This window comes from Hypanus sabinus, chromosome 21 (genome assembly GCF_030144855.1).
Source record: "Hypanus sabinus isolate sHypSab1 chromosome 21, sHypSab1.hap1, whole genome shotgun sequence".
Classification (NCBI taxonomy): Eukaryota; Metazoa; Chordata; class Chondrichthyes; order Myliobatiformes; family Dasyatidae; genus Hypanus; species Hypanus sabinus.
In genome coordinates, this window is record NC_082726.1 from 14190477 (window position 1) to 14201868 (window position 11392).

General features: G+C 45.5%; 1 protein-coding gene across 1 annotated transcript; it reads left to right on the top strand.

The window, feature by feature from the left end:
• Window positions 1-1953: 1953 nt before the first annotated feature.
• fbxl22 (F-box and leucine-rich repeat protein 22) lies at window positions 1954-10105 on the top strand. Its single transcript, XM_059946870.1, has 2 exons — window positions 1954-2291; window positions 9046-10105. The coding sequence occupies exons 1-2, from the start codon at window positions 1957-1959 to the stop codon at window positions 9386-9388; spliced, it is 678 nt and encodes a 225-aa protein (XP_059802853.1). The 5' UTR covers window positions 1954-1956; the 3' UTR covers window positions 9389-10105.
• The last annotated feature ends 1287 nt before the right edge of the window (window positions 10106-11392 follow it).

The following is an 11392-nucleotide window of genomic DNA, read 5'->3' on the forward strand; positions in this document are numbered from 1 at the left end:
TCAGGGGTAAGATTTTTACTCAGAGAGAGGTGAGTGCGTGGAATGGGCTGCTGGCGACAGTGGTGGAGGCAGATACGATAGGGTCTTTTAAAAGAGTTTTGGATAGGTACACGGAGTTCAGAAAAATAGAGGGCTATGGGTAACCGTAGGTAATTTCTCAGGTAAGGACATGTTTGGCACAGCTTTGTGGGCTGAAGGGCCTGTATTGTGCTGCAGGTTTTCTATGTTTCTATGTTTTTAAAGTTCCCAATGATCTGGGACCAAGACACATCACAGAATTGTTTTCATTTTATGACCCTGCTCAAGCTCTCAGTTCTTCTCCCTCCAGTCTCTTCAATTTAAACAACTTCCCTCAAAGGATAATTGGCAGGTCAGCTTTTTTGAACCATACTCCTGGAACCATAAAAAGGATGCAGACCTTTAAATGCCAACTCAAAACCTACTGATTTAACCTTGCTTTAACTAATGTCTTTTACTTTCATGTTTGCATTTTATCGTATTGTGAAGCACTTTGAACTACATCGTCTGTTTGAAAAGTGCTCTATCAATAAGTTATTAGTATTATTAATCCTACTGCAGTTAATTCAACCCCTTCCCATTCTTAAACCAACCTGTCTGCCCTTGCCCCTCTCCACTGCCACGATGACATCAAAGAAGAGCACCTCATGTTCCATAGTCAACTTCCCCGAATGCTCTGACAGCATATCTGTCACCCTGGCCACGGAGAAGGACAGAGAGCAGTGAGAGAACCTACCATTTGCAGCTTCCCCTTAGGGTCCCAGGAATATCTTGTTACTCCTTGTCATCACTGGGTCAACATTCTGGAACTCCGTCCCAGCAGCTCCATGGAGGGGCCTTCACGGGGAGGATGGGGCTGGGTCAAAGCAGGCCTCACCACCACCTTCTCAAGAGAAATAACCCTGTTCCTGAAAGCGAATTTAAAACTTTACAACTTTATACGGATGAATGAGAAGGGAATAGAGACGAATGGATCAGAGTTCAAATTAAATCTTTGAAAGTCATACTAAAGTCATGCCCTTGTCTTGCCTGGTTGTATAAAGAGAACAATGAGCCTGGATTGGCCTTTTGAGAACTAATGGATCCCTCCCACCATGAACCACCTTTGAGTAGCTAAAACCAGTCTGAGGTTCCCCCAGTGTGTGCTGAACTGATTATTTGCTTTAAGGAAATCTAAACAATCCGGTATTGATTCAAACATCTCTCAGTCTTCATCACTGCAACCACAAGGATTTAGTGCTGCTGAAGTGTCAGTGTAGAGTTTTATTTTTGAGACCCTGCTTCCCTTTAGCTGCTTCTATCCACTCTGCCTCTCCACTCACTGGCACCGTATCCGTGAAGCGCCTCGCCCACTAGCCGGCTTTGTGGGCTACCTGGCACACACTTTTTACTAACACTGGCGTTCAGCCCGCACGGTGCCCGTTCAGCACTGACACTACTCTGAAGGTGCCCTCTCCACTAACGCTGTCTCCGTGAGCGTGTGAAACCTCTTGTGCTTGCACAGTCCTGTGAGTTGCCTCAGAGCTCATGCTGAGAGCTCGGCCGCAAGGCTAAGCTGCTCTTTTGCAACTCTATCAGCTGCCCTTGCTATTAGGAGTTAACTTCCAGATGCAAGTGAAGTTCTGCTGGAATATGCAATGTGTTTTTCAAACAGTCCGGAATAAAAGAATGCTTTGGATAGTTGAGGTGAGGTATAAATCAATATTCTGAGTACTTGTTGTTCATTACAGGAACTAATAGCACTAAACCAAGATGTTATTGGACTCCAAGAGAGGTGCAGGCTTCTAAATTTAAACAGCAGTTGTCACCCTCAGAAAGGACCACATTCCTAATCCATATATGTGCATGAAAGAGTTGAAGCAGACTAGATGGGGCAGATTTCCCAGACACAGCTTTGCATTCCTCTTGGTGGAGCGTGGATGTGAATGCCTGTTTCCAATGCGGCTGACAGACTTAAACCGTGAATGCCTGCTTCACATTTTCTCATTTCTGGATAAGGAGAACAGGAAAAGAATGTCCAGTGCTTGCCAAGAGCTGCGGCAAGTCTTCTATGACCCTGCCCTGTGGTCCCTGCTGTCTTTCTCTTCACCATCAGAGCTAACGAAGGACAACTTCCTGCTGAGCCCTGCATTGCGCTCCCTGTCTATCTGCTGGCACTCCAGTCGGGTGAAGGTCTGTAACATTGAGGACTGGGCGAAAAGCAGCTTCCAGAGGGATATCTGCAGCCGCCACTGCACTCTGGTCAATAGCTTCTTGGCTGAAGTAAGCAACAGGTTGGTGGGAAGATGGGAAGCATTGCTCTGAGCTGTGTCTGTCTGTGCAAAACTGCTTACTTACTTAGTTTCAGAAGATGAATTAAAGTATGTGTTTGAGACTGTAGCAAATTCAAGTTTGTTTTGAACTGAAGGCTTCAAATCAGAACTCTCTATGAGGCAAAGAAGTTGGAAGCCAGAGAGAAATTGGCAATGATCCTCAAGTTAACTGTAGATGTAGGGGTGGTGCCTGAGGATTGGAAAACTGCCGGTGTTACGCCCTCGTCCGTTAAAGGACACTGGGATAAACACAGTGATTACAGCCACCCTGTTTGCCCGCAGTGATGTGGGGAGTTCTAGAATCAATGATCAGTGACCAATTTAACAAGTGTTTAACTTGGACAAGTGTGGATTGCTTAGAGCAGACAAGGGTGGAATTGTCTCAAGTAAATCATGTCACTAAATTGAAGAGAGACCTATGGTGAAGCGAGGCCAATGATGGAGGTGATGTTGATTAAACACTTGTTAACTTTGTCACTTCACCCTCAGTAGAGAGAGAAGAGGCTCAAGTGACTGCAGATCAGGATCAGAATCAGGTTTATTATCACCAGCATGTGACATGAAATTTGTTAACTTAGCAGCGGCAGTTCCATGCAATGCATTATCTAGAAGAAAAAAATAAATCAATTACGGTATATGTATATTGGAGATCAAAAATCATGCAAAAACAGAAATAATATACAGTATATTGAAAAAGTGAGGTAGTGTTCACGGGTTCAATGTCCGTTTAGGAATCGGATGGCAGAGGGGAAGAAGCTGTTCCTGAATCGCTGAGTGTGTGCCTTCAGGCTTCTGTACCTCCTACCTGATGGTAACAGTGAGAAGAGGGCATGTCCTGGGTGGTGGGGTCCTTAATAATGGACGCTGCCTTTCTGAGACACTGCTCCTTAAAGATCTCCTGGGTACTTTGTAGGCTAGTACCCAAGATGGAGCCGACTAGATTTACAACCCTCTGCAGCTTCTTTCGGTTCTGTGCAGTAACCGCAACCCCCCCCCCCATACCAGACAGCGATGTTGCCTGTCAGAATGCTCTCCATGGTACATCTATAGAGGTTTTTGAGTGTATTTGTTGACATACCAAATCTCTTCTAATGAAGTATAGTCACTGTCTTGCCTTAGTTATAGCTACATCGATAAGTTGGGACCAGGTTAGGTCCTCAGAGATCTTGACACCCAGGAACCTGAAACTGCTCACTCTCTACACTTTTGATCCCTCAGATCACTGATGTGGGAATTTCGAGCATATAAAGTGTTAATGGAGGAACTGAGTGAGTTAGGCAACGTCTGCGAAGTAAAACAGACTCTACATTTCCGGTCAAGATCATTCATCTGAATTGAAAGAATGAAGTGAGATTGTCAGGTTAAGGAAGGAAAGGGAGAGGGGAATGGGGCAACACATGGCATGTTATTGGTGCATAAAGGTGAAGAGGGGTTGATTGATAGATGGAATAAAGGGTAGGAACAGTGATAGAGGTTGGGAGAATCAGTGGAGACAACAAAGGGCTGCAGATTATAAAATGTGAAAAATAAAATTAATGGAGGGATGATGGCCAGATGGGAACAGGGACCCAGAGCGCGAGTGATGGACAGGAGTGGGTGGGGGAAAGCAACTGGTGATAGGGGGCTGGTGCAGGTGAAAGGACGAAGACAGATCAAAAGCACAAAGAAAGGAACAGGAAGAGTGTGGGGTAGGCTTGTCATCTAATCTGAAGCCTATGGAATAGTCACTTGGGGGGGTGTTCAGTAACAGGGAAGCAGAGTCGTAACATGTATGTTTATTTTTAGACTGGACGGCATCTCCTCGAATAACTTGTTTCTCTAATAACAGACTTGGGTACAAAGGGTACAACTTTGAAATCTGCAGATGATACAGAACTTGGTATAGTGAACTGTGAACAGTCTTCATGGAGATAAGGACTTTTTGATGTAAGGGAGCAAATTAAATTTACAGCTTGATGATATAAAGGAGACATGAAATTTAATGCTGAGAAGTGTGAAGTGTTAGATTTTACTCGGAATAATGAAAGGTAATATAAACTAGAGGGAACCATTCTAAATCAGCTACGGGAACAGAAAGGCCTGGATTGTGTTCATGGTTTGCTGAATGTGGCAGGGTGGATTGAGCAGGTGACTACAATGTGTAAAGAATCCTGGACTTTATAAATAAAAGCACAGCCTACAAGAGCAAGGCCTGGTTCAGCCATGGCTGGAAAACTGTGTCCAGCTCCGGAAAACATTCTTTTGGAAAATGGAAAGCTCTTTTTCAGAAGATTTTCCAAAATTACTCTGAAGATGCAGAACTTCATTTTAGTGGACAAACAGAAACAAGTAGGGTGGGAATCCGACAGAGGTATCTAAAATCAAGCACGGTACAGAAGAAGAGATGGAGAGACATTGCTCCTATTGCTGAAGGTATCAGGAACCTGGCACAAAACAAATGAACTGAACATGAGGATTTGTTAAATGCAGGGAGCAGGTGGGATGTAACTGTTATGGGAGGTAGTGATGGGAATGCTCAGCATTCAGAAGGGTGTGTAAAGGGAAGAAAAGAAATCCAGGGCAGCTTGGTGAGGACAGGAGACCCCCCTCTCCTGAGATATTTGAATCCCACTCCTACCTTGAATGTCACCATTACTATAAGCTGTCTGGTCACTAGACACTGAATACTGAGGGACGATGGACATTAAGTTTGGGGGGGTGAGGAGATCAGTGTCGGGGGAGCAAATGGCAGTTGCTTCGGAATTCCCCGGACCAGAAGCATTGTACAAACATTCCTTAGGCATTATGTGTGGAGGCCGGGATCAGGGTTTATTCAATGTAAGCTGTGAGCCTATTACGTACATTCCCTATAATGAACAGAATGACAAGTGGATTTTGCAGGACCTGTCAATCTGATAAAACACCCATCACTTCCTACTTTCCTTCCAGTCCTGCCGAAAGGTCTCAACCTGAAACGTCGACTGTACTTTTTGTTCCATAGATGCTGCCTGGTCTGTTTGTGTGTCTTGCTTGGATTTCCAGCATTAGCAGACTCTCCCTTGCCTGTGATTCCAATGCTTCTCACTGGATTCCGGATCACCCAGAAAGCACGCGGATAACTCTTGGCTTCTCCACTGCGTTCGTTTCCTAGCCTTTCCTTTCCATCACCTCTCTGTTGCCCTTTTCATGGTCACCTACGAACAGGAGGAGTTCATGAACCTTCTTGACTCAGGGACCATTTGTCACTTTTGAGAACACATTAATCTTTCATACAAAGTGTAAATGAGAGGTGAAGTGGATATCAGACCACTGGAAAACGTTGCTGGAGAGGTAGTAATGGGGAACAAGGAAATGGCCGACGGACTGAATAAGTATTTTCTACCTGTCTTCACTCATGGAAGACATTAGCAATATGGTGGAAGTTCCAGATGTCAGTGTGTGAAGTTATCATAACTAGACAGAAGGTTCTTAGGAAACAGAAAGATCTGAAGGTAGATAAGTCACCTGGAGTAGGTGCACTTCCCAGAGTTCTGAATGAGGTGACTGAAGAGATCATGGAGACATTAGTAACAATCTTCCAAGAATCACCAGAATTCATTTTCACTAGAATCAAATTGCAAATGGCAGCCCACTCTTCAAGAAGGGAGGAAGCAGAAGACAGGAAACTATAGGTCAGTTAGTCTGACCTCAGTGCTTGGGAAGATGTTGGAGTCAATTGTTAAGGATGAGGTAATGGAGTACTTGGAGGCACATGATAAAATAGGCCGTAGTCAGCACGGTTTGCTCAAGGGAAATTCTTGCCTGATAAATCTGGTTGAATTCTTTGAAGAAATAACAAGCAAGATAGACAAGGGAGATTGGTTGATGTCGTGTACTTGGATTTTCAGAAGGCCTTTGACAAGGTGCCACACATGAGATTGCTTAACAAGCTATGAGCCCGTCGTCTTACAGGAACGATTCTAGCATTGATAAAACAGTGGCTGATTGGCAAGAGGCAAAAAGTGGGAATAAAGGGAGCCTTTTCTGACTGGCAGCCAGTGACTAGAGGTGTTCCTCAGGGGTCTGTGTTGGGGCCAATTCTTTTTGTGTTATATGTCAATGATTTGGATGATGGAATTGATGGCTTTGTTGCAAAGTTCAGAGACAATATGAAGATATGTGGAGGGGCAGGTAGCTTTGAGGTTGGGGAGAGCTTACAGAAGGCCTTAGACAGATTAGGAGAATGGGCAAAGAAGTGGCAGATGGAATACAGTGTTCGGAAGTATGTGGTCATGCAAATTGGTAGAAGAAATGAAAGGGTTGACTATTTTCTAAAAGGAGAGAAAATACAAAAAATGGAGGTACAAAGGGACTTGGGTCCTTGTGCAGAATCCATAAAGGTTAATTTGCAGGTTGAGTCTGTGGTGAGGAAGGCAAATGAAAGGTGAGCGTTCATTTCAAATGGACTAGAATATAAAAGTAAGGATGTAATGTTGAGACTTTAAAAAGCATTGGTGGGGACTCACTTGGGGTATTGTGAGTATTTTTGGGTAACTTATCTTAGAAAGGATGTGCTGAAACAAAGGAGATTCATGAAAATGAGTTCAGGATTGAATGGTTTGTCATGTGAAGGGCGTTTGATGGCTCTGGGTCTGTATTCACTAGAATTCAGAAGAATAAGTGGTGACCTTATTGAAATCTACTGAATGGTGAAAGGCCTTGATAGAGTAAATGTGAAGAGTATGTTTCCTATGGTCGGACAGTCTAAGACCGGAGACAGAGACAGTCTAAGACAGAGCCTCAGAATAGAGAGGCATCCTTTTAGAACAGAGATGAGGAGGAATTTCTTTAGCCAGAGAGTGGTGAATCTGTGGAATTCTTTGCCACAGGCAGTTGTGGAGGCAAAGTCTGTATGTATATTTAAGGCAGAGGCTGGAAGGTTCTTGATTGGTCATGGCATGAAGGGATATGGGGAGAAGGCTAAGAGGAAAATTGGATCAGCTATGAAGAAATGACAAAGCAAACTCAATGGGCCAAATGGCCTAATTCTGCTCCTATATCTTATGGTCTCACCCATTTCTAGCCCACCAGCTCTGCCCTCACCTCCTCCTTTGATATCCTCCACAGCAAAGAGCTCCATTTTTTCACAAGGAAACCGAACGTAGACTGCATGATGGCCTTGCAGAACTCCTCATGGGCGGCCTGGAGCTTCCAGCTTCTGCAGTTTAATTCTCCACTCTGTTATCACACTCTAAGCACTTACCTTGTTCCAACAGCTCTCAATGTGCCTTTGACCCCCCCTGCAGCTTGTACTCCATTTAAGGCATGTTACAGGCCTTGGGCCACCACATTGAATTCAGGAATTTTGGCTAACCCTCAAAATTCTCTACATCAGGCAGTGAGTGTCATCCGTGTCCTGAATTTTGGGATTCCTCCTCAAGATTCTCACAGCTTCCCTCTTCCTTTGAGGACATCCCCCTCATTGACTAATGCTTCAGTCGTGGGAGGCTCAATCCCACACACTGAGTGCACAGAAGGGGTGATTGTGTCTACAGGTCATAAACTTCACTGTCCACCATTCCTTCTTTGATTTTAACCTGTGTGTGTGGAATAATTGATTATAAACAGGACACTATTAAAGTGAAGAGCCAGTACATTTGGTGACAAGGTTATAAAGATTATGTTGCTCTACATATAAAACAGATGGCATCACCTCACCAGCTGGAGCTTTCACCTCCTCTGCAGCCACACATTAGTTGTCTCTGACAAGGCCTCATGAGTACACAAGGGGCACGGGGCCAATCACCCATCAGGCCTCTCCGATGAAAGAAGGAGTGATACTTTTTCCAGCGTTATTCTCAACATCAGGGTGCCCCAGTGAGATGGTGCCAATGGGTAGTTTTGAAGTGCAGTTACTGGGATTACAAGAGGAGAACAGCAGGCAGATTCCCTCAGACAAACCAGTGATCTGTCAGTGTTTACTGTCCCGGACACAGGGAGAGTTCTTTACTCGTGAGATCTCTCTCACCCATCACGGAGAGCAGGTACAGCCTTGCCAAATGGGCACAGTTGCCCTACCACTGCCAGCAAGTTCAGGACTATGGGGAAGTCCTGCAGTTGCCGGCTGTTTTTTGACAGCAATGTCCTGGCTGCACTCTTCAAGCAGTCCAGACATGACTGTGAAGTTGTGACCAAACCCCGGTGACTCGTCTGAACCGAGAGGAATTACTGTGAGGGGTGTAATGTATTCCTTTAATTAATTGGGTTCAGTGTTTTATTTGTCTTAAGTACTTTGTTCCCAATTTAATAACTTCTTAATTTCTTCAAATGTTTGATCATTATACATTTTGAATGGTCGTGATGGCTGGATAAGGGCATGTTTTAACCAGTTGTGAATAATTTCTATTGCCCCTCCATGAGGCATACTCTGCACCCCCATCAGCATATGATGGCTTTTACATGGTAAACCCCTGCCTTGGTACTCAGGATTATGCACTAACCTGTCAGAATTCTGCTATAGGTCTGTGTGCATAAGCCCTTTCTTGCCTGCAGGAAATTCCTTTTCAATATTTTGCAGTCTAATTTGTTTCCAGAGAGAATGGGGCTGGGAGCTGTTGCTGCACTTACAGTGAGATTCAAGAAGTGGACTCGTGCTGGTCACGGGCTGTTTCTTGAGCTGCTGTATGGGGATAGGATCTGGGGCTGGGCTGACAAATCTGCTGCCGCACAGTCTTTGTAATCGTTGTGTTTTTTTCAGATGTCCAAACTTGCTATCACTAACCCTTTCAGGATGTGGACACCTTACCGATGGCTGCATCACCCAAATCCTGGAGAAGTGTCCCAAACTAAATACTTTGAAACTGGAGAACTGTGCGCGCCTGACTGATAAAACCCTGGAGGCAGTGGCCACCTACGGGAGCAACGTAAAGACTCTGCACGTGGACTTCTGCAGGAACATCACACAGGAGGGGCTTGACCTGATCGGTGAGGCTCGCCCTTCGCTAGCTCTCCGTGCAGAGCACAGTGCCACGATGATTCCCGATCTGCCTGATACACGTGACAGCCTTGGGAAAGGGATGAAGCAGCAACTGCTCTGGTAACAATGGCTGAACACCACAGACTGCCCATGTTGTGACTGCAGCCAGACCTTTACAAGAACAGACAGAAGACCACAGGCACAGCCTCACTGTGAGGAATGGGGGTGAATTTGGTCCATCTCATGCTTCCTCCGGTCTCAGTGGGGCTGTGTGCAGCCCAGGAGGTCTTTGTTCTTGATACCTTGCATCTAAGACAGTCATATCTGGTGCATAGTTGATGTGTGATTCAAAGGCCCTGACGACAATTGCATCCATACCTTCACTTCAGTGAGATGTTCCCACACTGAGCCCCCGGAGGCGCTAGGGCCAGAGATAATTTGAGAAACAGAAGTTCAATTTATAATCTCTGATGGGAGATTGCTGGAAAGCCAGCCAATCTGAGATTTCAGCCCCCAGTATCTTATTTTTGGATGTTCCTAACTTTGAATTGGAATTGGTTTGTTACTGTCACATGGACTGAGATACAGTAAAAAGCTTGTCTTGTATACTGTTCATACAGATCAGATCATTACACAGCACGTGCATTGAGGTTAAACAAGATCATGACAAGGTAGATTAAGAAGTCATGAATCCAACTTACCGTACGTCTATCGTGCAAAGACTGACTGGGAGAACAGCTTGCTCATCCAACCCAAGACCGTGTTTCAGAAAAGAATTGCTAACAGTTGCTTAGTTCCGTGATTTCACTCTTGTCTCTGATTTAGATGGAGCTGCTAACACCTGTCCCTCAGTGCAGCCTGAACCAATTGTAATTTCCAGATAAGATAACTGTCTGAGATGCTGTCTGCCCTGTCCACTGTGGGGAAATGATCCTGGGGTCTCTTGCATAGGAAATGACAAAGAACCAGCCCATTCGGATCAATGTTGGTGTTGAGGCTTCTCCAGAATCTCTCAAACTTGTCTTATTCACCTAAATTAATTTTCCATTTCTACCCTTCCTCTGTAGTTGCCTGAGCATTTTGACAATTCATCTCAGCTGCTTCTTCTTGCAGTGAGTCCCTCTGAAAGTCCTTTCAGATTCCTGGTGAAGGTCTTGCACTGGCAGCCTCTGTCTTCTCTCATTCCTGGAAGTTGAAACACCCCCCCCCCCCACCCCGGGTGCCAACATTATCTGATTTATCTAGGGGGGCCGTGTTTAATGGATCAGACTCAGAGGGGAAGCCCCATATTCCTCCATGATCTTTCGTTTCCAACTTTGGTGCAGATATTAATCAGGGTCCTGGAACAACCCCTACCCAGAGCTCAGCCTGACGGACCCAGTCAGTGCAATTGATTTTCCAGGACCTGGCAGTCCTCAATTCCAGGGCAGAGTCCAAATGTACTGACCCCTTTAGAATGATGTTCAGTGAGGAGAGGGGGTGTTGTGTTGTTCAGCTAGGGGAGGGGGTAGTTGTGGTTTTTGGTGAGGAGAGGGGGTTTGCTGTGATGTTCAGCGAGGGGAGGGGGGTGTTGTGTAGTTCAGTGAGGGGAGGGGAGGGGGTTTGTTGTGATGTTCGATGATGGAAGGGGAGATGGGTGTAGTGCTGTTAAGTCAGGGGAGGGGTATGCGGTGATGTTCAGTGAAGGGAGTGGGGTGTGGTGTTGTTCGGTGAGGGGAGGGGGTGTTGTAGTGCTCAGCGAGGGGAGGGGAGGGGGGAGTTGTGATTCTCCAGGATTTCTGTCACAGTGCCAAGTACCATTGGAACAATTGATGAGGAAAAACTTCTTCACACAGAGAGTGGTGAATCTGTGGAATTCTCTGCCACAGGAAACAGTTGAGGCCGGTTCATTGTCTATATTTAAGAGGAAGTTAGATATGGCCCTTGTGGCTAAAGGGATCAGGGGGTATGGAGAGAAAGCAGGTACAGGGTTCTGAGTTGGATGATCAGCCATGATCATACTGAATGGCGATGCAGGCTCGAAGGGCCGAACGGCCTACTCCTGCACCTATTTTCTATGTTTCTCAGTGAGGTGAGGGGGTGTTGTGGTTTTTGGTGAGGGGAGGGGTTTGTTGTGATGTTCAACGAG

Bases quoted from the DNA above. Each gene is read 5' to 3' on its own strand.
- fbxl22 (XM_059946870.1), top strand. From the start codon at position 1,957: ATGCGGCTGACAGACTTAAACCGTGAATGCCTGCTTCACATTTTCTCA. The intron at 2,292-9,045 runs GTTGGTGGGAAG...TGTTTTTTTCAG, and splicing joins TTGGCTGAAGTAAGCAACAG to ATGTCCAAACTTGCTATCAC.